Below are 25,121 nucleotides of genomic sequence, written 5' to 3' on the forward strand. Positions count from 1 at the left end.
TTAATTGCATTTGTGTAAGTTACTGCCACATACAATTCAGATAGTTGGAAAGAGTTTGTTTTCCTGTTGAACAGTGAAAACTGGCTTTCATCACGAGGTCCAACCATCTAACCAATTTCAGCCGCTTGTAACCTCTTCAGTCAACTAAAGTGTTTGCTTCTGAGGTTGTTTCATCCATGGCCGGATGCTCGACTGCACCCTCTCAGATTCCACCGTCTTTGATCACAATCTGAAATCAGAGGATTCAGCTGCCTCCTCGGTTCTCAAGGCTGTCATTTCTTCATCCTCTCCAGATTCAGTTTTATCCTCGCTGATCACCTGTAGAAATAAAAACGTCAACAGAAACTCAGAATAACCTGTTAGTCATTACAGAATTGATCAAAAATAAAAGTCACCTTCTCTGAAGTTTGGTTGACCTGTTCGGTGGCCTTCTCTTGTTCCACACCGAAAGCTTCCCCTGCATCACCATTATTATCCTGCTCAATGTCTTCCTTCTCACATGGCTCACTTGTGGGATCTCCAGTGTTCGCTTCCTCACCCCTCTTGTCCTCCTCAACAATGTCAACAACTGCCTCCTTCTCCTCATTTCCCTTTCTATCTTGTTCTCTTTCTTGACCTCTTGTTTTGATCACACTTTCATCTCCCACCTCAGTCTCACTTTTTCCCGCCACATAGTTATCAGCTTCATCCTTTTGTGTGGTCTCATCCAGAGCTTTATCATGAGACTCCCTATCACTGTTGATAACCCAGTCGGCTTCTTTCACTGAATTCACCCCTTCAGCCAGACAATATTCCTTATTTTCTGTGTTTCCAGTCTCACCTTGATCACCCAAGGTTGGTCTGTTGCTTCTCTTGTTGTCTTTGTCAGCCAACACTTCCTCATTTTCGTCTATTGTTTTTTGATTTCTTCCCTCCTCGGTTACCCTTTCAATTAATGAATCACCTGACTCTCGAGATTCTTCCACAACTTGGTCCTGTGACTCTTCTCTCGAGTCTTCCGCACCTGGATCCTCTGCCTCTTTTCTCAAGTCTTCCACACCTCGATCCTCTGCCTCTTTTTTCAAGTCTTCCACACCTGGATCCTGTGACTCTTTTCCCAAGTCTTCCACACCTGGATCCTCTGACTCTTCCCTTGAGTCTTTCACAACTGGATCCTCCGACTCTTCTCTTGAGTCTTTCATATCTTGATCCTCCGCCTCTTTTCTCAAGTCTTCCACACCTGGATTCTCTTCCTCTTTTCTCAAATCTTCCACACCTGGATCCTGTGACTCTTCCCTTGAGTCTTCCACAACTGGATCCTCTGCCTCTTTTCTCAAGTCTTCCACACCTGGATCCTGTGACTCTTCCCTTGAGTCTTTCACAACTGGATCCTCCGACTCTTCTCTTGAGTCTTTCATATCTTGATCCTCCGCCTCTTTTCTCAAGTCTTCCACACCTGGATTCTCTTCCTCTTTTCTCAAATCTTCCACACCTGGATCCTGTGACTCTTCCCTTGAGTCTTCCACAACTGGATCCTCTGCCTCTTTTCTCAAGTCTTCCACACCTGGATCCTGTGACTCTTCCCTTGAGTCTTTCACAACTGGATCCTCCGACTCTTCTCTTGAGTCTTTCATATCTTGATCCTCTGCCTCTTTTCTCAAGTCTTCCACACCTGGATCTTCTGCCTCTTTTCTAAAGTCTTCCACACCTGGATCCTGTGACTCTTCCCTTGAGTCTTTCATACCTTGATCCTCTGCCTCTTTTCTCGCGTCTTCCACACCTGGATCCTCTGCCTCTTTTCTAAAGTCTTCCACACCTGGATCCCGTGACTCTTCCCTTGAGTCTTCCACAACTGGGTCCTCTGACTTTTCTCTTGAGTCTTTCATACCTTGATCCTCTGCCTCTTTTCTCGAGTCTTCCACACCTGGATCCTCTGCCTCTTTTCTCAAATCTTCCACACCTGGATCCTGTGACTCTTCCCTTGCGTCTTCCACAACTGGATCCTCTGCCTCTTTTCTCAAGTCTTCCACACCTGGATCCTGTGACTCTTCCCTTGAGTCTTCCACAACTGGATCCTCTGCCTCTTTTCTCAAGTCTTCCACACTTTGGTCCTGTGACTCTTGTCTCATATCTCCCACACCTTGACCCTGTGGCTCCCTTCTTAATGCTTTCTCACCTTGACCCAGTGACTCGCCTCCAGATTCTCCCTCACCGTGATCCTGTGTCTCTCCTTGAGATTTTTCCACCCTTTGGTCCACCGACTCTTCTCCAGCTTTATCTACATCTTGATCAGTCAGTTCTGACTTAATGTCTTCCTTGCCTCGATCAGTAGCCTTTTCTTTACCTTGTTCATTCGTCTCCCTAAAACTGTCTTCCACACTTCCATCACCTCTTTCTTGCACAATATTTACCACCTCTACACCTTGCTCAGATGCCTGCTCACTCTCATCCCCCGACCCTGCTCGGTTTGGTGCCACATCGTGAGCACCTGCCTCGTCTTCTCCTCTGTGACTTTCTTCCCTTCCACTGTCAACCATACCTGCAGTCACTACATGTTCTCCAGTAGCTTCATCAGTATTCTCCTTCTCACTTTGATCACCTGCCTCTCTCTGACTGTCCCCAGGTGCTTGACCAACTGCTCCAGCTTTATCACCTGACTCTTCTTCAGTCTTCTCTTTTGCTGAACCTTCTGCTTCATCTATATCACCTGACTGCCACACAGACTCCTTGACACCTTGACCTCCTGACTCATTTTCATATGCATCGCCACCTCTTTCCTCCTCAGGAATCTTCGTCTCCCCCTGATCACCTGAGTCTCTGTTATCATCCATGGAAGCTTGGCCGTCTGCTTTAGTCTCTGTCATCTCTGGGTCTAACTCTGCTTCACCTTTATCATCTAGCACTGCACTACTCTTCTCAGCTTCATCGATATCACCCGGCTCTCCCCTAGTCTGGTTGACACCGTGACTCCCTGACTCTGCCCCATCAGGAATTGTTGTCACTCCCTGATCACCTGGCTCTCCTGCCGCGTCACTTGCATATCCTGTGGCTTCACTGTGATCCCCCACCCCTGCCTTACCTTGAGCATTTGCCTGTTCTCTGCTCTCTTCATGTTTATCAGCCAGCGTCTGAACAAAACTTCCCACTTCACCTTCATCATGACTGTGGGCTTTTGCACCATCCCTTCCAGCCTTCTCCGTGTCTTGCTCACCCGGGTCTTCGCTGCTGTTCTGCAGACCATGTTTTTCTTTCACAGCTACATGGTCTGATCCTAACCTAGCAACTGCTTCACCTCTATCACCTGACTCCCCTGTCGTTCCCTCTGTACCAACCGACTGCACACATGTATCACCTTTAATCTCCTCACCTCCTTTGCTCACTACCTCCTCTGACTTGTTGTCACTGTCATCTCCTCCGAAATGATCCCCATGCTTCTCCTGCTCAGTGTAGATGGTTTCCCTCGGCTCCCCAGACTCTTCTCTCCCCTGCTCACTTGTCTCTCCACTGCTCTGCTTCCCATCTTGACCACTCTGTTCTACCTTGCTTGTATCATTAGCAACCATATCCACATCGTGATTGGTAGCTCCCAGTGAAGCTGTGGTCGCCTCTGAAACTTCTGTGGAGCCAGGACCGGTTTCATGTAGTGCATGTTTCACCTGCAAGACAAACATGTTACATGCTCCAGCCACAAAACTGACTTCAGGAAAGGGTTTTCAGTGGTGGTCTGGAAGACACCGCCTGCTGCTGGAGGCATGTTCAATATAGAATGAGGGGGAAAAACAAAAAAAATTTGGCATAGCACGATTGGCCTTGCTAACAATACACCGTCACCATCATGCAGATTGAGCTTTCGCGTTTTTAATCACCTCAGGTTCATTCTTAGACCCATGGTCCTGCTGTTGGTCATCCTCTTCAGGTTTTCCCTCCAGTGTCATGTTGGTCTTCTCAGCAATGGCTGCACTGTGACTCCCCCCGGATACCTGCTGGTGTGGCGTGCATTCAGAGAGAATCCAAATCTACAATGCATGTTCTTCGCAGGATCACGGAACAGTGCATGGTTTTAGTAAGAGCATTTCTGCTTTTCTGTCTCCTGTCTGGTGCAAAGGTTTGTACTTGTATGTGGGGCAGATAAAATGGTAACAGTAAGTTCTAAGTTTGTCAGTCTCAGTTGGTGAAATTCTTAAAGTGCTGTATTGATGTATACAAAAATAAAAATCTGTGGTTCAGTTGAGAAACAAAGATACACATTGATAAAAGGATCCAACATCATAACAACTATCTTTCCTTACCAGAAAATTCACTCTGAAAACTAAATTAAAGTCCAATACAAATCATGTATTAAACACAGACCATGGAAAAAATATATCTGCAAAATTTGTGAAACTAAAGTAACAGATTATAACATACAGAATATCATTCCAGTTATAACTGATTTATTTTGTTTCTGAAGCTGATTTGCCAACTTACTTTGACAAAGATTCAAGCGTGATTCAACAATCAAATCAAACTACAATAACAAAACTAGTATTACAACAAAATGAGTATCAAAACAATGACTGTTTCCAAGGCGTTTCTGTGGTATTGAATATCTTGCGTAAGGGATCAGTTTGTCGGCATGTGTGATGCCTATGTCTATCCTCACACTGGAGTGTATTTTTTTTCAGCTGTTCTTCACTGTTTTTCCTCCTTGTCCAACTGATTCTGCTCGTCCTTTGCTTTCTGCATTAGTAAAGCCAAGCTTTCCTGACTTCATTGAAAGTACTTGCTCTTCATATACATTAGTCCTGCCGAGACATTTAGAGTCAAAAGTTATTCGACGACTATAGAATAAAACTACACAATAAAAGCCAAGACAGATGGCAACATACACTTTGCCTCCCAGCTTGGGCGGTTTGTTCTTCTTCCGTCTGCATCACTTTGGCCTGCTGTTGCTCCTGCTCCAGCTGAGCCAATCTGGCCTTTTTCTGAAATGACAATCACAAGTTCTGTCTAAGTCAAATGACACTTTAGATCTGTCATACGTCTTTTAAATTGACTTCTCTTTCACATGTATCGTTAAAAAAAACAAGCCACAGCTTTGAGGCCAAGTCGAGTCACTTACCTCTGCCACATATTCGGCGTTCGAGTTGGACTTGTACAGGTAGTGGGCCAGGAACAGAATGGGATCCGCCGGTCGACGCTCGACAATCTCAGCGAGTCCGTTTGCCAAGCAGTTGAGCAGGCGCTTCTTCAGGTACTCCGAGTCCATAATGGTCTGCGACAACAATATATTGTTCACGCACAACCTATTTTTATGTTATACGCGGCGGTGACATAAAAAAGAAATTACATTCGCGCTACAAAGAGATAAAAGCCAGCGTCGTGTTGGACTTGTGCAGGAGGTCTAGGTAAACATCGCGAATGTAATCCTTCCTTCGGATGGGATTTAGCAAACACTGCTTCATATCATACCATCGAACCTCTAACAGCTCATTGCGGAAACGATATTGTAGTGAAGTTTGTGTTTTTCAAATCTCCATGGTAACAGTGTCACATCGCATTTCGTCCCCCGGAGTTTCATTGAATAGTTCCTTCTCAAATACTTGCACAAATACATCGCGAGTAAACTAATACGCAAGTTAATGCATGTATTGTCTGCTACTTAATTGCAAAGGCTTTGTTTGTATATGCATTTTGGCAGTGACTATTCTGAGGTCGCCTGTGTTGTTAGTCCTGGTTTACAGTGTAGGTGCGCCTATTGACCAGTAGATGTCGCGCCTCAGACATAATGCATTCCCACGTTTCTGTTTTGACAGATCACATGATTTTGTCTCAATAATCGAATATGAAACATAAGCCCTTTATTGAGGTCCACAATGAAACGTTGAACTTTATTTTTTATGCTTCTGAAATAAGTGGCCAGCTGTGAGGCAGCGGAGGATCTCGCTTGTGACCCGGTTCCGTCTGCAGCGACTCCTCGTGTTTCAGTGCAGCTGCCTGCAGCTCCGCACTGGCTGGAAGTCAACCGCCAGACTCACTGCTCTTTATTTTCTACACTTCACTGGATTTTCTCTGGGAATATTTGCGTCACTGCGCCAGGTACGACCTGCTAAATTATCTATCTGAGCTGTTTTCTTCATCAAACACAGTTTATTGCCGGAAATTTGGGTTTGAAATTGGAGTTTACATGCCTTGATTGTGATTTGGTGCTGTTGCATAAACTTTTCCGGGTATTCTTGATATAACAACAGGTTCTTTCAAAAATAAAGGCTGTATACGCATTTGAAGTTTTTCTTACCCTCGTGGACAAAATGTCTGGTATCTTAGATTCTTTTTTTTCTCCAGAAACAGCATGTTTGTTCTCCAGCACCATATCAAATGGTTAATTTTGAAATGGACACCAATGGGGAAAAGTAGCATCTTTTCTTTACCTATATAAACATTAATGCCATAACCATAAACTTTCAACCCTCATATGTATATCGTAATATATTATTAGTTTGTCCATAAACACGTGAACTATTCATTTATTTTGTAGTCACTCACTGTTTTGTTATTCATGGCATTCATTCGAAATAATTCAGCTAATTTTATGAACCTTTTTCTTCAATAGCAGTATTTTGCAAAATGTTGGTATATACAGTATCACATTGCATGTTTAATGCATGTACAACACGTACTAGTTTTCAGACATTATGGATAATATGATAATACTCTGATTTTTAAATTAATTTTCTTTGTCTTCAAATATATTATCTTTTTTGTGGCTCTTTGTACAGTCCCCTCCATGACCCCACGAATTTTTTGTGTAAATAACTTTTAGCTTGTTCAGGATCTGATTTTTACAGGAACCTCTACTTAACCTTTACTTTTACAGCTTTCTCAAATGTAGTTATTTTACCAAACATTGTGTCAGATTCTTTAAGCTTTTTTTTTATTATATCTTTTCTTTATCTTTGTCAAATATGACATTTGAATTATTTGGACTTTTTTTTTTGTTGTTGTTGGAAGGATTTTTTTCTCTTCATTGTGTGGGTTGAGGATGAAGAACCCTCCAACTTAAAAACAAATTTTGTAGCATTCAACAAACCACGACTGTGGATTGAAGCAGACACAAGTGATGTTCAGTTAAGCGTTGAAAAGTCTCATCTACAGAAGCCAAAAGACATTTAATATGTGTCTAATTAAGTCGCCAACTCCAACCGTGGTACTGATATTGCTCCTTGGACTCAAGTTGATGCTCAAGATATCTACCTGTTATATCTTCACATGGTCAAAAGTGAATATTTGCACTGCTGTATCGTAGTGTTGTCACTTTTCATGAGTCCTCGCTGTGACATAATTCAGACATCAGAAACTCAAAAAACGTTTTTTCTGCTGCCCATTTAGAGTCCGTAGAGGATATGATACCATAAACAACAGAGAAAATATGTCAACATTAGGTCTGTGGTACAAAACCTAACCTAAGCTTCTGGAAACACATCGGCTGATGCTCAGGTGCTGAGGCAAAGCTGATGGCTTAGCCCTGATCCCGAGCTTGGTGGTATGTCAGATTGTCAAACCTTCTTTCTCTCACCTCAGTATCTCAGTTAGGGTTCTTCTCAATTCTTACACCAATACTGGCTCGTCCACTCTCAGTACATGTAGATACATACATAGATACATGGTCCCAAGGTACATTGTGAAGTACCAACCTTTTGGTGGAGTTGGAGAGGACGACTGTCTGGACTTGAGGTTGTGTTGTTCGGCCCCTGAGAGCGCATCTGCACACCAAGCTCTCAGTTAGTGCCCATGTAATTCCATAAACAAATTTAAAACATCTCTCCTGTGGCTGTGATGTCTTTACATTCAATGACATCATAGAAGATGAATTAGATTATTCTTCAGTGTTTATAGTCATGAAAATATAGTTGGAATTTAATGTCTTGTAAGTGTAATTGTTTCTCCTTCATCAGCTATCTTTGACCTGCTGCCTCCGGTGTGGACACTTCGCAACCTTCTCTTTCTTCTCCCACGGGGGCAGAGTTTTATTTTTAGGCCGTCTCCTCATGGCAGTTGGACACGATTCTATGATGCTGTGGACAGTCGTGGCCCAGCGTGTCTTCACTGCTAATCTGTGTTGGCAAATAACCCGTGGTCGGGTAAACGTAGGGGCCATTTGACGTACATGGCGGAAGCATTGTGACCACATGCAAGTGTAAAGACTCACTTTTTCACTCTCCTGGAGTGTGAGGAACAAATAATCTCAAAGCAGGCAGAACTGTATGGAGAACAATATAGTGAAAACTCCTCATCACTCATCCACTGCGATAGACATTTCTTCAACTTCATATACATATGAACTTTGAACCATCTCTTTGGAACAACGTCACGATTTCTGAATTTCCATTGTCCTTGAAATTTAATGGGTGTATCTTAAAATATTCCAGTCTAGAGGAGAGGTAATCTGTGGTCTTGGATCTTTCCTATAGTCTCCTCCATGTTTGTTATGAATATTTTATTTGTTTATCTCAATTCTCATCATATTAGTGTTCTTCCCTGCTGATGTTTTCTTAGGGAGAGACACTTTGTTTCGTCTGGTGTCTGTTATATATGGTCTACGTTGCTCCTGATCTCTGAGGTCTTTGTTCTCTTCTTTTCGTCAGATGCATTTTTAAAATGTCAAATTTAAATGGTTGAGTCTTGAGCACTGAATCACAGAGGAGCCTCACATGAAAAACAGTGTTTTTGTTATACTCAAAAGTGAGCAGTCTCAGTGGTGGAAGCACTTCTTGTAAAATATATCCTATTAAAATACATTTATTGTAATATATTCTAACAAAATATATTGTTGGATCACAGCCTGATCTGAGCAGTGGTGTGAAACTTGAATCCCAAAATGGCCAAGGATCATCAACTGCTTACAGTCTGCAGACTGTGTGCCCCTGATCGGTGAGAACAAAAACCTGCACCCTGATGACATGACCATTTTGGGATTCAGTTTGACACCCCTGCTGTGGAATATGAATGAACCCGCCACCCTATCTCTGAAAGGGATGCCAGACTGTTGCATAAGAACATGTACTTCATCGTTTTGTATCTTTAAGTTGTTGCTCAACATAATCTGTTAATGTCTACAGGACAGGTGGAGGTTGTATGACCAGAAATGAATGGGGGCTTTTCGCTTCTCACCACAGTATCTTTAGAATTCACATGCTAAGGGAGACACTTCATTGCCAGTAGTGGGAGTCAATAGGTGGTGCACACAAAGCCTGTGTATTTCTAAATGACTGAACCACTGAAATAACTGATTTCTTTTCATTTAAAAGTTGCACAAAGGCACATTGTCTATGTATGTATGTATATATATATATATATATATATATATATATATATATATATATATATATATATATATATATATATCATCACATGATGCTCATGGGGCTATTCCGTGGTAGGCAATTGCTCCAGTGCCCCAAGGTCAGTGACCGAGAAACAGATTAGATGGCTTAAACTCCCACCCACAAATTCAGTAACTGCGCATCTTCTGGAGCTAATAATTGCTGATTATTATGTTTGACACTGTCCTAACCATGTTTCTCCATTAGAATGAAACAGCTGACCACTGAGCAGTAGGCTCTGTATGTCCTGTATTGGCTGGCAATTTCACATTCATGTTATCTGATAGTGGTACAGCAACTGCCGCTGAATCCAGAGTCATTGGTTGAAATCACAGTTAATAAAGATGCTAATAACTACATTTTTTGGGGGGTTTATTGAAACAAATAAAACATCATCTCCTCATTTAAGGAGACTTGTAGTGAATAGCTGCTGTTTAGAAGATGTTGTGGTTCCAAACACAACAAGAACAAACTAAGAACATAACTTCTTAACAATGTGTTGTTCATGGTTTTGTGCTTGGACTGATTATTACTATTGAACTGGGCGCTTCTATTCTGCTGTCTGTACTACAGCCACCACTGTTCCTGGCTCTTTTGCACTGCCAGTTCTTCAGGTTCACAGGTCATTTAAGAAAACCCAACTTCATCTGTGGTGGTGCCACTGTGGACAGTTGATATTCACATCTATTGAGAGTTTAGTGTTTTGATTGTTGGTGCCACGAGTTTGTCTCCCCTGTCGTGGCAGGGAGGGGGATTCACTGCAGGACACTGGTGGAAGGTTTCAGAGTTGGAAAACAAATCATACTTCAAGTAGAGCTGGAGTTGTTGTTCCTTCCGTACACTCAGATCCTGGGTGCTGCTTTATGTTTTGAAAACCACAATATTCCCTCCTGGTGAAGTGATTTCAAGTTGATGATAGTTTCTGATTTTTGTTTTATGTCTCTCAGTAGGTGACATGGTGTCAGTTGACACCAGAGCGGGGTTGAGGTGGTTCACCATCACGAGTGCTGCACCTCGGTTGCAGCTGATTTGCTCTCCGAGCTCCTTTTTTAATCTTGCGTAACATTCACAGATGCATCTGAGATCCTCTTCGGGCGGTTTGTGCGTCTCTATCACATGTTCTTGGATGCTGAAGGTGTCGGGTTTTGAATTTCTGCCTCTAAGAGTCCATGTGACCACTTGGCCCAGCTTCTTGTGCTTTCCACCATAAAGGTTAAACAGGGTTGAAGTTGTTTGTTTCATCCAAAAACAACACATTTTGCTTGTGACATTTATGAACTCACTGTATTTTTATCCTGCGTATTGAACCACTGAGCAGCTTTCGCGTGAGTTTGATGGGAGTCGTTGAATCTGACAGCAGCTCAGTCTGGTCCTGCTCGAACTGTCAGGACAGCAGACTCGGATTTCACTGCAAAGGCCAAATAGGTCAGTTTGGAGCGCTGCACCATTGTTGACATTGTTGTTTGACTTTCTGATCAAATGTAAAATGATTAACTTTTGCCTTTTCCACTTCTGTTTTCTTTTTTTAACCCACACTGTTCTGGTCCATTATTGCTCTATGTGCTTGGATTGTGGGTTCATGGTTGGTGCTGCTGCCACACCGGAAGAAGGCACCTGGTTAGAATCCAGCTTGTTTTGGGTGATGATGTGACATTTCTTCAAGGAGATTGAAGGTTTGCTCTGTGATTGTGTGAGTTTATCTAGGCACTCTGGTTTCCTCTCAGAATCCAAGCAGTCCGAACACAAACAGCTTTGTATTTATGACTGTAAAATGAGTGTGTGCGAGTAGGTGCTTGTGTCACCAACCGATGCCGACCAATTTGATATGTATGTTCAATTTCATGTAGCACTGTATAATTTTGTGCCATGTTCATCACCAGTTTATGTTTAATAATATGGACGTCCGATGATTTGCTGATCTCTATTTTTAGAATCATTGGTCAAGACATTCCTTTTTCGCAACATTTTTGGCAATACTGCTGCTGTTATTCAGGAGCATCATTTTTCATACCAGACTACTGATGTCTGCTGTGCAGAACATAAATTGCCTCCTGCTACAAAAAATATTTTTCCTGACAAAATACTAAAGTATTAACAGGTGGGTTGTGCTTTCATGTGCTGCCCTGCTGGGTTCAAAATACCAGGTTAACTGGTGGGTGACAAGGTGTTGAGGCGAACTCAGCGCTGTGATTTGACCCCGTGAGAAAGCGGGTGGGAGCAGACTGACTGGTAAACAGCAATGATGATGCTTGTTAAAGGAGCATCTTTATACCACACAAATGATTTTTTGCATGAGTTATTAAATAGACAGTTTGTAAGTAAAAGAAAGTGTAATGCCACAACAGCAAAAACAAAAATGACAAAATGAAATCTGGGAAAAGCTAATACAACATCCTTTCAGAACAAAATGTACTGTATGTTGTTGATACAAAATGAAAGTGTCCCTAAAATAAGCACTCTTTTTTGTGTTTACATGCATGTGTCCTGCTATAGTGCGAGTGCAATATTAACTCATGCAAGCTATTTATTTGTGTTGACTCAATGATATCTTATAAGGAGGCACATAAATTTTAATTCCCATTATAATTATAGAGCACACCCATTGTAAAATCAAGAACACGGATCATGGTGTACTCACACTATGCCTAATACTACCTGATCTAGTTGATGGACTCGTACTGTTGTTTATGTACAGAGCCAGAAATAGGCTACTTCTGAAAACCTGAGTCTATTTGAACTATCTGATGATGAGGAACATAGAACAAGAAGGATCTTCCTCCAACTCTATGCTTGCATTACACTGAAAAATATATGGAACTCAACAGAAAAAAAACAAAACCCTGACCTAAGTGAGAGGAAGTGAAGCCAGAAGAAGCCAAATCCAGAGGAACAACTACAGATATCTGCATCGTGAGGAGCAACTGAGCATAGTTGTCATCACATAGATACAGAAGGGATCCAAAAAATAACTATATTTGAGTTTAAAAATCATCTTTGAAAGACAAACAAGCAGAGAAAGAAAGGGTAGAGCAGTTCAGGGGGTGGATTATTTTTGATTGATAAAATTGTTTGGTGGGCATGTAACATGTTAATGGTTTAAAACATGTCAAACCTCATGAAGTATGAACATTTTGTGATATGTTCTCTTGCCAAGAGAAATTAGGATCGGCACTGGGACACTGCCTTTCAAACACTTTAGATCTTCAACGTTTATCTGCCAGTGAATTAAATATTTTTCCGTTGATTCGCTGACTAAAAGGGCAGTGACACAAAAAGCGATGATTTTTTTAAAATTGTTGTAAATACAAGGGTCAAATTTCAAAACCCTGTCGCAACATTCCTGCTGCTCTTAAAGCCTGTTTATGAGGTGTGAGTACAACCTCTGTTGCCGCATGAACTCCCACTGCCCCTTGTGACAAAAGCTAAAGCCAGTTGGGCGAGTTTCCGGAGGTGAATATTGGCATTCACGTTCCTGGCTCAGCTAGTGTGACAAGAAGGTGTCTACATTACCCCGTCTATATCCTCAGTGGGAATGTCACAGGTCACATGGCCCTTCCTGACATGCGAGGTGATATATATTACTGTCGGGGAAGGCCTCTGAAATCTAACATTCCCGCTCGTCTCCGCGGCTTTACAGCTGTCCGCTGTGGGAACGGAATCACCAGTTATGTGGTGGGAGGATGGTCTGTCACACACAGGAATTCACACATCGGCTCCCTTGGCTTTGGAATACGGTGGAGTTCACCGCTAAGTCAAATATATCGCAAGAGCTGGTCCCTGATGACATTGTGCGAAAAATAAAACGTTATTCCTTTGATGATCCTTCGTTTTGAAGTTACTGTGGTGCTTTCTCAAGTTATTCTCCATCTGAAATCTCATGACCGAGAGGTTGAAAGAGCGATGAACAATGTGATGTCACATTGGGATCATCAGCTGTTTGAGCCAAGAAAGAACAGCATCTGCAGTCAACACATTATTAAAATGACTTAGCTCTAATGTTTCCAGTAATGCAGACAACATGCTGTATATTAACAATGCTGCCTCCTCACTCAATATAACTTTGCTATGTGTGTCTCAACACGCCTGAAATGCTGTGGTGACATTGTTAGCCTCTCATGTGGGCAGGTTGGTTCTAAAAGCAAAGTGGTTCCTGGAAGTTGCAATTAGAACAACAGAGGTTCCTATAGTGAATCTTGGATTGCACTACTGTAGAAAGTGCCTTGTCCTTACTGTGCATTTTCATGTGAAAGGCCTATCAGCAGTTGTCGCTAGGCGGGTTTAATATGTGTTTTATAACATAAGCATTTCAAAATGTATGTTTGTTGTGCAAACATACAGTTGTGTTCTGTATAATTTCTAAGGACACATAAGTCAGCAGGATGGGACCCCTTTAAGTTCACACTGTATTTTCTTAACAATACTTATTTTCAGGCCTTTTTTGCTAATGCTAAAGTTTTATTGATTAATGTTGAATATTGACTAATTTAATGCAGTTTTGAAAATGATGTCGATCCTTTGTTTGACCATAATTAAACAAGTATCCGCCTCTACTGCCTGATACAAGTAACCAGATGAAACATTTCCAAAAATGCTATTCCTTTCTGATTCCTGGGTGAAATCGATCATTACCAGAGGCTGTTGAATTAGATGCGCAGTTGAGAATGTGTTTGAGCAGCTATTGACTGGCTTGCAATTTACATTTTAATATGCATCTCAGGACATTTCGGGTCATCACACATTTGACTTTGACTCAGAGGGAGATGTGCATTTGGTGATTAATATTATTATTGTTAATAATATTATTAAATGGGATGTTAGTGTTTTTTTTCCTTTCCTAAAATGGCCTTATGAATTTCAGAACTGACATTTACAGTTGACTCTCTTGATGAGTAGTAGATTTTGAATCTTCCTCTTTCAGCTTCTCCCTTCAGGGGTCACCACAGTGGATCATCCTGTGAGATGGAGGAGGATGAAACCTACAAACCTCATGTCCTCCTTTTACACATCCATAAATATCCTGACACTTCTGTGTTATTAAAATCACTTCAAGAGGAAACCCTTTTTTTTTTTTGCCATCCGGAAGTCTTTTGTAGAAAATTACACTTGCAAATACTAATTTCTCAGCAGTTCCATGTAGTTTATAGACAGACACAGAGGAAGAGTTTCATTCTGAGGATGAGCATTTTTCAGTTGGTTTAGTTGGAGAGCAGCGGGGCGCTTGAGTTTCAGTTGAGAGACATGAAATCATCTAATGAGTCGGGAAGGTTGGACTCAGGTAGGTGGGAGGTTTGTCAGCTCACTGCGCATCAAAAGTGTTGTTCGTTTTGTGAGATGTTTGCTTGAGTGTTGTGCGAGGAGCTTTCTGACGAGTGATGCTGTTGAGGCAGAATGACTGATGGTCTTGTATAAGCCACAAGTGTCATGTTGTCAGCTGGTGGGGAGTTGTGAAGTGCTGGTTAGGGTACAACGGTGGAACCGTGGTGAGTCCAGTGGTAAATGAAAGTTAGTGCAGGTTGGAGTCAGCAGGGTAAGATAAGCTGGCCTGTTTATCGGAGGGATGTGAGGCTCAGAGTGAAGGTTCAGCCAGGCAGGAATGAGCGGAGTCATCGGGCTTCTGTAACACGACTCTGCATCTTGATTGCCGGTAGCAGCTGGGAAGCCACCGTATCTGTGTGTGTGGGTCTCTTACCATGTGTGAATACATCATCTTATGCTCCAGTGAGGTGCTCTCGCGTGCATTCTTCTCAGTGTGTGCATGCATGTGTGCACTTGTGTGACTTGATGTCAAGACTGCATATCGTCTTTCAATGAAATCTGCCCATTATCTGAATAAAAAATACCTTTGTTCAATATGAACAGGGTGTTTGGAATTTAGATTTTGCAAGATCAAAACAATGGTGCCATAAGCACTGGCACTGTGATATGGATTTCCCTTATGTGTATAACCGGGTATGTTTTTGGGAGGGATTCAGTCTTCAATGTCAAGTCAATAATGTTTAATTTGGTCAGGTTTCATACTTGAGTTTCTGAGACTGGATGGAGATATGGTGTCTCTGCTGCTGAAAAGGAAGTTATCAGATTAGCTCCAAAATACAGTCATTTACAGTCTTTTTTTGTTATTTCCTGTTTTTATGTATATGTTAAAGTTATTGACAAAGGAAAAATGGTTTTATATAATATAATATATATAATTTGTATAATATAATATAAAGGTTATATATAAATAAAATAATCGCAACTCTTAATGTCACTAAAGTAAATGTCCTCAGTTCTGTTTTTAGCTACCTAGTTTTCTGTGAACATGTGTTTTGTGAACTTCTTGTGTATATACTGAATATCTTAAGGTGTTATCTGAAAGCGTTATAATTGCATTTGCGTCTGCCGGAGGAAACGGAGTGATAAACTCAGCAAGTGGTTGCTAAAAACATCAAAGGATGAAAGCCAATGCCTCTTGGACCTGAGTCGGGACTTCTGCTAAACTAAGCAACCTGATGTACATCAGCAATGTCATGGGAACGACCGAGCGCACATGTCACTCTCACTCTTTGACTTTGCGAGGAGTAGTGAATAATGTTTGGGGTGGGGTCGCGCAGGGGTGGGAGAGCACGGTCAGAGGTCAGTTGCTTGTTGAGGGTGTGAACAGCGCGGCTCACTTCTGAGACAGAAGGAACCATTAACAGGGAATGTGCTTTATAATGAGCTCACTCCAAACTCTATTAACAATTTTATTCTTCAGATACGATTCACTCAATCAATGCATACATACATCGTAACAATAAACTTGTTTTTATACACACCATATTGCACTGCATTATCTGATTTGACCCTTTACAATGGTGGCTCCATAACAGTGTCACTATACAAGTAACATCCGACTTACGACCTGCTCAACTTTCGTCCACGGCCAGCAGATGCTTTTTTTTTTTTTTTTTAATTCAATGTCTGGCAGCGCAGCACATAGCACCCTGGCGACGCCTACAACAGTTACGGCAGCACAGTATCCCAGCATCTCACTCTCACACAGCCATCTACCACTACAGTAGTACAGTACCCATAACCCTCGCGTCGGCTATTTTGAATGGCATTCGATGTCTGTCCAATCCGACTTACGACCGGTTGGTCGGAACTGATCCTGTTCCTAAGTCAGATGTTAGGTGTATATCGCAATGCATTGTATCACCACTCCTATTTTGGGACACGTATTGTAGCGCAAGATACCTACCAATACACAGCCCTAGTGAGGCAGAAAAATGAAGAAATGAAGAAAATGAAGATGATGAGGACAGGTGTGATAGTCTATGGTTTCAGTTTAGCAAAGAATTGAAGCAAAAGGTCAGTCAGTCATCCTGTTGAAACCAGTACAACTGCCACTGCTTGTCTACTTTTTCTAAACTAACCGAGTTAGTCTGGCTTTGTCCATCATGACATGATTCCTGTCATGAGTCAAATGCATCATTTTACAGTGACAACACCGAACTCATCTCCGACAGTCAGTCTCACCTGGCTAACCCATTGATTTTATTCAATCTGTTTGTGTTTCAGATCTTTCTAGGGAAACCACATTGTGGTGGTATCTCTTCGCAATGCGAAGATGGCGACGATGCTCCCTCCCCCAGGCACCAATGCGTTCCGCCACTTCACGCCGGAATCACTGGCGGCGATCGAGAGGCTCCAAGAGGAAAGGAAAAAGGCAAAAGAAGTACAATGTAATGACGATGGAGAGGTCAGTGGTCCTCATGCTGACCTGGAGGCTGGCAAGAGCTTGCCCATGATATATGGGGACCCTCCGCCAGAGATGATCAACACTCCTCTAGAGGACCTGGACCCATTCTATGAAGCTCAGAAAGTGAGTTGGTTAAACTTTATGCGATAATAGAAAATACTAAAAAAAATCTAACATCAATGATGCCAACATTGAATGCTACGATTTCTTGCAATTGTGTCCAAACATTGCTGTCATCTTCATCATCTTTCATGAACCTCATTGATCTGTGTTTTAGACATTTGTTGTGATCAGCAAAGGAAACACAATCTACAGGTTCAACGCTGAACCGGCTTGCTACATTCTGAGCCCCTTTAGTGTGGTGCGGCGAGGAGCCATCAAAATTCTGATACATTCATATCCTTTTTAACATTTGCTTCAATTTACCAAACCCAATTGTTCTCCTGTTCATTTCCCCTGACTGAAATTTACATTATTTAGCATGTTCATCATGATCACCATTCTGTCAAATTGTGTTTTCATGACGATGAGCAACCCACCAGCGTGGAGTAAAACGGTGGAGTAAGTGCATCTACTGTTGCCCCACTCCTTATTCACATTTGGTGTCTTTGAGTAAAGCTCTCGTCTCGTCCACTTAGGTATGTTTTTACTGCCATTTATACCTTTGAGGCGACAGTGAAAGTCTTGTCTCGGGGCTTCTGTGTGGGATCTTTTACATTCCTTCGTGACCCGTGGAATTGGTTGGATTTCATGGTGATCAGCATGGCGTAAGTTATAATGAGCTTAATCATATAACTTACCTAATACAAGTGAGTCAAAATATTGTCCTGTAACAACATGTTTGCTCTTTTTGTTTCCACAGGTACATTACTGAGTTTGTTGACCTTGGCAACGTGTCAGCCCTCAGGACATTTCGTGTGCTCCGAGCACTAAAAACTATCACTGTGATTCCTGGTATGCTTGTTTATCTATCTATCTATCTATCTATCTGTCTATCTATCTGTCTATCTGTCTATCTGTCTATCTGTCTGTCTGTCTGTCTGTCTGTCTGTCTGTCTGTCTTGTATATTTATACACACACATATTTAATGTGTTGTAATTGGGTGTCAAGACAAAGGACAGGAGAGTTTTGAATTTAAATAAACTTAAATAGTAAATTTAGTAATAACACATGAATAATTATATTATATTAAAGAATTTTTCAATTTCAATATATACAATATCATTTTATATGGTTTTGCTTTGACCTTCTGAGGGCCACAAAAATGCAGCCAAAGGGCTGCAATGTGGCCTCTCTGGTCTATACGGTTGTTACAGATCTCCTCACACCTTTTCCAAGGTAATAACATTCACAATCAGAGTCAGGGTAAAAATAGGAATTGAAACACAAGCTCTGAATTATATCCCCTTGTGACTCCCCAACACTCCTAGATAACAAGTGAAATCATCATTGTAAGGAAGTTTTTTTGTGGAAAGTCCATTTCCCCGTCATGGTCAGGTGAGTTCGGCTGGCTGTGAGGATGCCATTTGGTTGGCATAGATCTGAATTGCCACCTCACTGTGACATACCGTTGTCTGAGTGCATTTTAGAAAGGGAAGAGTGTAACTCTATGAAGCAGTGTTTACTCTTGTGGCATAGAAACAGCTGAGATAATGCTGATGCTTTACTGTTCACTGTCATTTAGGCTTGAAAACCATCGTTGGTGCTTTGATCCAGTCGGTGAAGAAAATGGTGGATGTGATGATACTGACTGTCTTCGCTCTGGCTGTCTTTGCACTCGTCGGCCTGCAGCTGTTCATGGGAAACCTGCGCCACAAATGTGTGCGGTGGCCTCTCAGTAACAATGACATTTTTAACACCACCGCTGTCTTCAATGACACATCACCAGGCTACAATGTAACTTCATATGGCAACGATACGGTTGATTTCTTGGAATATATTGAAAACTCTGGTAAGTTGCACTGACGCGTGATGATTGTGATGGTGCCATCGATAACTCCGACCTCTCTTTCTTCTTCAGATAATTACTATTTTTTAGATGGTAGCAAAGATGCTCTCATATGTGGAAACAGTTCGGATGCGGGGTAAGGAATGTGTGTTGACACTGTTAGATGTTTACATATTCAAAATGTCTGGTGAAATGATGCGTGTCCTCTTTATGACAGACAATGTCCTGAAGGATACACGTGTATGAAAGCTGGAAGGAACCCAAACTTTGGCTACACAAGCTTTGATTCTTTTGGCTGGGCTTTCCTGGCTCTTTTCCGGCTCATGACGCAGGACTACTGGGAAAACCTCTTCCAACTGGTTGGCACTTCTTGAAATACTCCAACAAATAATCACATTTTTTACTTACAAATGTGTGAACAAAACGTTTTCAATTGCCTTCAGTCTTTAAGGAATAATAGGCAGGACTGTCTTTGTTTTTCCTCATTAAACAAGGCAATGTCAGTGTCCAGAGTCCACCTTGTTTTAATACAGCTCATATTTAAGACGTGCAGGTGGGTAGTGGAAACCCTGAAATGAGCAGTAATAATGGCTGAGTTTATTTTTTGTCTTATTTTATTCTTTTTATTTTGAGGCCCAGATCATAGATTGCACCCTGGGCGGGCGCCCACATTGCCTATAACTAAAACTGGCCTTGATCTCTGTTTATGAATATATTTTTCCATCTTCAATCTCATAATTGCTGGATTCTCTGAATGGCTCATGGAACATCAGAAACCTGTCCTTAGTTCTCGTAGCTTCTTTGTCACTCCAAACACAGATCTTGCGGGCGGCTGGAAAAACATACATGCTCTTCTTTGTGGTGATAATCTTCCTGGGCTCCTTCTACCTGATCAACCTGATCCTGGCTGTGGTGGCCATGGCTTACGATGAGCAGAACAAGGCAACTCAGCAGGAGGCCAAGGAGAAAGAGGAGGAGTTCCAGCGGCTTTTGGAGCAACTCAAGAATCAGGAGCAGGTAATGCTTTGAATTTGTCGACGGCCAGTTATGGAAGCCAATGTTATGTATGTATGTTCCCCTCAGCAGGCCCATCTCCTCGGGAGCCGCTTCACTTTAACCAGCAAAAAGTCACAAAGCCAACATTCGGTATCGTCACGAGGAGATGGGGAGCCCTCTCTTGACTGTGAGGGGCCTGTCAAGGAGTTTGGTGGCCAAGCTATTCCTCGACTACTCGTCAGAGCACCAACTTTGGTGCAGGTAAAGTCTCTTTTAGAGTACACTTTATTGTCTTTATTTTTCCCACAGTAGGGAACTTTTTGGTTTTTCATAATCCATGACAGAAGGACTGTGTGACTGACAGAGTTGGTCCACGAGCCACCTAAATCAGATGAGGAACATTCCACTGGTGGAACTGTTGGTGTGTCTCTGCTGATGCAGCATATAGTGGTGCTAAATGAGTTCATGTGCCGCAAAGACAAATGAGCGACATGCATGATGGAATGAGGAAAAATGCCAACGAATACCATCTGGAATTGCCCTGATATTTTCACAAACTAAGCGAGAAATTACGCTGATGTAGGCGGAAACAAAGGAACAGATGAGAGGAAGATGTAAAGGAATAATGAGAGGACGTAGACAGTCTAAAGCAAGAAGTGAATCTAATATGTGACAAAGTACAAATGGATCCACGTCAAAAGCTGGAGCAAGAGTACAGAAGAATAATGTACAAAAAATGCAAACTTCAACTGGCCAATAAGCAATTGGTGGAATCGATGGACACTGTGAAGGAAACCTCTGAGGAGGCAAAGGGGATGGAAAATGATGACATGAAACATTCCAGAAGAAATGAAAAATGAGAAAATCAGGCTATTTGTCTAACTTACTCAAAGAATACATGCAAATGAATTTCAAGGTGCTCTTGGCAGCCTGGTTGGTGAGGAACATCTGGGCCATAAGCAAACAAGTTGTCATGGTGGCTCAGGTGAACAGACCCAAGTGCTAAAATATGCACAGACAGGAAACAAGGAACTAAAGACATCACCACCAAAATGTGGGGGACGGGAGGAAACCTGAGACGGAACTAATCTAACCTAACCTAACTAATGGGGACAACCAAAAACACACTCGGATAGACTCCAAACAAGGCCCAAAAAACGCAACGAAAACAAAATGAAAACAAGACGTGAGTATAAAAACTCTCACACAAAGCACAAACGCTGATAAAAAATGACAGAAAGTAAACTAGGAAGAGGCAGAAAAGGCACGCACAATCGAAAGAATGTGATAGAACATAGTCTCGAGGGGATCTTTACCGGTGGACGCAGAGCAACCATCTGGCAGAGACTGGAACCAAGGTGTAGAAATCAGTGGGGCATGGTCAGCGGATGGGGTCCAGCTGCGCTATTGTAAAGCTGGAGGGTACAAAGGAAATGGAAACAACACACAAACAAACAGGAAATAACAAAATAAAAGCACACAAAAACTGAGCTCAAGATGGCACGGTCCAAACCCCAGAAAAGGGCTGATGATTTTCATGAACAAACAAACTTCCAGATGTCACCCAACATTGCTGTCATTCTTCGCTTGAACCGGTTGAAACATTTGAATCACAGTCACCAATTAACTATTAGGGCGCACTAATGCTCACCTACACACCCTTTTTAGCAATTGTACGACACCTATCAAGTGCTTAAGAATAATGTAGCGGACAAGCTGCCTGGGAAAAGAAAATCAATGTGAAAGAGACCAGAGATTATAAGAATGTTGTTCTTCAGTCTGCTCCTTTTCAGTGTCCCTACATGATGTAATGTTGGGATGTTGGGATATGTGAAGTACATTTCAAAAGAAAGTTGTGTCAGCAGATGAGAAATACTTGCAACAAGCTTTAAAACCCAGGTCAGGTTGGGCTTGGTCGCATGATTGGAAACCGAGGCAACATCTCCACCTTCTGTGTTCTTTGCAGTCTGCGTGTAACTATGAGGAAAGAGAGAAGTCGACTGGGTCTATTTCCAGCATGCTTCATGTTGAAGATCCGGGTCTCACACAGAGACCTGCCAGTGCACTTACGGTGCTGACTGCAGCTGCTATGGAAGGTACGGAGGAAGAAACATGACCCACATTTTTACACCAGCATTCCTTGTTCACACACACGGGGCAAAATAATGTGCCCTCCTGTAGAAACGCTGATATGCTACCATGTGATGGAAGATGTAACGTTCACATACTGAGAAATTATTTACAGACGTGTCACGACTTGATGCCTCTCTCCATCTGTGCTTCTAGAGTTGGAGGAGGCTCAGAGGCCGTGTCCACCTGGCTGGTACAAGTTTGCAGACATCTTTCTAAAATGGAACTGTTGCCCGTGTTGGGTGGACTTTAAAAAGTGGGTGCACTTTGTGGTCATGGACCCTTTTGTTGACCTGGCCATTACCATCTGCATCGTCCTCAACACCCTCTTCATGGCCATGGAGCACTACCCAATGACCAATGAGTTTGACAACATGCTGTCTGTTGGAAATCTGGTAAATATTTGCCGCCAAAATGGCAACATAGCAATTTTGTGAAGTCCAATATGTCTGGCAAAGCAACACACTCCGGAATGTTATTCCACAAGCTTGTGTTTTTGTTTTGACTCAAATCTTTCTAGACCTTCACTGAAAGAAAGCCATGCATCTTATTGATGAATTGTGCTCAGGTTTTCACAGGGATCTTCACAGCAGAGATGGTTTTCAAGCTTATTGCTATGGACCCTTACTATTACTTCCAAGTGGGTTGGAACATTTTTGACAGCATCATCGTGTCCCTCAGCTTGGTGGAACTAGGACTGGCAAATGTCCAGGGTCTGTCTGTCCTGAGGTCCTTCCGTTTGGTAAGTCCCAGACACTTGGCCGCTCAAGTTCTTACTGCAGGACGATCAAGTAATGATTTTGTTTTCTCCACCGTGTTTTGGAGACAGCTTCGTGTTTTTAAACTGGCCAAGTCCTGGCCCACGCTCAACATGCTCATTAAGATTATTGGCAACTCTGTCGGCGCATTAGGAAACCTGACGCTGGTGCTGGCCATCATCGTCTTCATCTTTGCTGTGGTCGGAATGCAGCTCTTTGGGAAGAATTACAAAGACTGCGTCTGTAAGATCTCCAGCGAGTGCGAGCTGCCACGCTGGCACATGAACGACTTTTTCCACTCTTTCCTCATCGTGTTCCGCATCCTGTGTGGCGAGTGGATCGAGACTATGTGGGACTGTATGGAGGTGGCTGGAACTGGGATGTGCCTAGTCGTCTTCATGATGGTCATGGTCATTGGAAACCTTGTGGTGAGTTCAAAAGTTTTCACTAAAGCTGCCCTATCCTTGAGGTAGCTGTGTTTTCAAATTATTATATCTGTTTTAACCTCCCACTTCCACTGTTATCCTTCCTGTAGAGCAATAGCCCAGAGATAACTCCGCCCACCCAGTATACACACATTGCGCTGCAGCTTTAGTTCCTGGTTTAGTCTTTGCTTTATTGGATCAATTCAAACTTTGCCCATGAATAACTGCTAAAACAAGAGTCACATTTACCTGATCTTGATGAAACTTTTGTTGAACTTGTGTGGTTACTGATCTACATGCAGTATTGTTCCAGAGCAGAGTAGGTTGGGCGAGACCTCAGAATCATTGCACATCAAAGTTTTCGCTTTTTAAACTCAATTCATGGCTCCACTGCAATCCAATATCATCAAGTCCCTTTTTGGGCAGGCTAGATATTGCGCTCCTTTATGTATGTCTGGTCACACGACTATAGTCACATATAATCTACATCCAATAACAGGGTCTTTGTGTTAGGTTTGAACATCATTGAACAGGCTGCCATCTACCCTTCACATGATTGCTATTAAACAGTGAATTTCAGTGCATTTCTTGTGGACAATGTGAAAGATTTCCAGCTCATGAGACCAGCTCAGGTGCCTAACTTCATTATATGTTGAAGTATCAAGCGTCAGCCTATATAATGTGTTGTGTTAGGTTGTCTGTGCTAAGAAACTGTAAAGCCGCCAGCCTGGTGTGGTACATCTTTACAGATCTAATGGTCATGTTAACGTGATGCCAGGAGATTATGTGGGCCTCATGTCTCAGCTGTCTATTGTTGACCCCTCCACTGAGAGTCAGCATGTCCACTGGGGCTGTTTCTGATTTCAGGATTGCACGCCTCGCGCAAAGTAGATTGAGCTAAAAATAGCAGATATAAAACCTGTATTCCATGAAACAACAAATTTAACCGCTGTTTTCCTGAAGTCATTCCTAGGAAATGCCTCATCATAAACACGCTGTCATTTTTTACTTCTCTTATTTGTCACACCTTGAACGTTATACCCCTGAGCTACACATTCATAAAAGCTACACAGCTTTCTATTTTAATCAACCGACTCAAGTCGCCCTGTGGAGGTTCTAACCTTGAGTATGTGCTAAGATCCAGCTCAAGTCAGCGCGCTGCCAGAAACAGCTGATCGAGCAGCTGGCCGGCGAACTGGTGTGAGAAAAAAGTAACGGTAGAGGTGAATAAAGTAATTGGTGGAGGAAATAACACAGAGTCATCAGTGTTTCCGAATGTGATTTTGTTACACGTCACCCCAAGCCAGGTCAGGATCAAAACACGCCTGGACTTCAAAACCCGCTTGGCTGAGAAGATGTGACGTAAAAGGAGATGCTCTTAAGTTTCCGTGTTGTATTCATACTGCAGAGAGGTTACGTTTTCCCTCAAGGGTGTCATGTGTAAGAGACCAATGCCAATTCATTGGTAGCATTTGTTTGACAGAAGGATGTGCATGACTCCTCTCATCCTCATACAGTAAGTGATGGCAACTATAACAGTTAAAAGAACCCATTGTTGAAATACGTTTTTTAGTCTTGATAAAGTATTGCTAAAACGTTAATTTCACAAGAGTTTCTCTCTATTTTCTGCCCTCTCTGGCTGAGTTGACGCCTCTGCCAAAAGGCAAGAGCCTTATACCCAATGAATGGACCTGGCACCCGTCCCAAGACCACAAACAGATACTGTCGTTACATGGAGGCCTCATAGCTCAGTGGGTTAAGTGGCCTGGCTATCAGAGCTCATGTTATTCCCTATTCAC

The 25,121-nt window shown here is 42.3% G+C and overlaps 2 protein-coding genes across 4 annotated transcripts in view; one reads left to right on the plus strand and one right to left on the minus strand.

Moving 5' to 3' along the window:
* Positions 1 to 7,708, minus strand: LOC128769539 (trichohyalin-like). 3 transcript variants are annotated; one of them, XM_053883546.1, is made up of 6 exons: positions 7,653 to 7,708; positions 5,081 to 5,233; positions 4,848 to 4,943; positions 3,846 to 3,959; positions 396 to 3,635; positions 1 to 318 (listed from the first exon to the last, which is right to left on the minus strand). In XM_053883546.1, exons 2-6 carry the CDS (start codon positions 5,225 to 5,227, stop codon positions 223 to 225), a joined length of 3,693 nt encoding a protein of 1,230 aa, XP_053739521.1. In that variant the 5' UTR covers positions 5,228 to 5,233; positions 7,653 to 7,708; the 3' UTR covers positions 1 to 222. The 3 variants fall into 3 exon arrangements, with proteins under 3 accessions (XP_053739521.1, XP_053739350.1, XP_053739437.1); XM_053883375.1 differs by lacking the exon at positions 7,653 to 7,708 and adding an exon at positions 5,431 to 5,492; XM_053883462.1 differs by lacking the exon at positions 7,653 to 7,708 and adding an exon at positions 5,309 to 5,482.
* The window catches only part of scn4aa (sodium channel, voltage-gated, type IV, alpha, a), a 26,951-nt gene continuing 7,802 nt past the window's right edge, over positions 5,973 to 25,121 (plus strand). Inside the window, 14 exon segments of the mRNA XM_053883916.1 lie at positions 5,973 to 6,057; positions 16,884 to 17,187; positions 17,342 to 17,625; positions 17,703 to 17,831; positions 17,927 to 18,018; positions 18,750 to 19,016; positions 19,086 to 19,149; positions 19,231 to 19,372; positions 19,833 to 20,030; positions 20,100 to 20,270; positions 21,976 to 22,105; positions 22,296 to 22,534; positions 22,708 to 22,881; positions 22,969 to 23,325. Of these exon segments, the coding sequence (XP_053739891.1) occupies positions 16,933 to 17,187; positions 17,342 to 17,625; positions 17,703 to 17,831; positions 17,927 to 18,018; positions 18,750 to 19,016; positions 19,086 to 19,149; positions 19,231 to 19,372; positions 19,833 to 20,030; positions 20,100 to 20,270; positions 21,976 to 22,105; positions 22,296 to 22,534; positions 22,708 to 22,881; positions 22,969 to 23,325 (2,502 nt within the window). The 5' untranslated portion in view covers positions 5,973 to 6,057; positions 16,884 to 16,932.

The sequence above is a fragment of the Synchiropus splendidus genome, chromosome 1, assembly GCF_027744825.2.
Source record: "Synchiropus splendidus isolate RoL2022-P1 chromosome 1, RoL_Sspl_1.0, whole genome shotgun sequence".
In the NCBI taxonomy this organism is placed as follows: Eukaryota; Metazoa; Chordata; class Actinopteri; order Syngnathiformes; family Callionymidae; genus Synchiropus; species Synchiropus splendidus.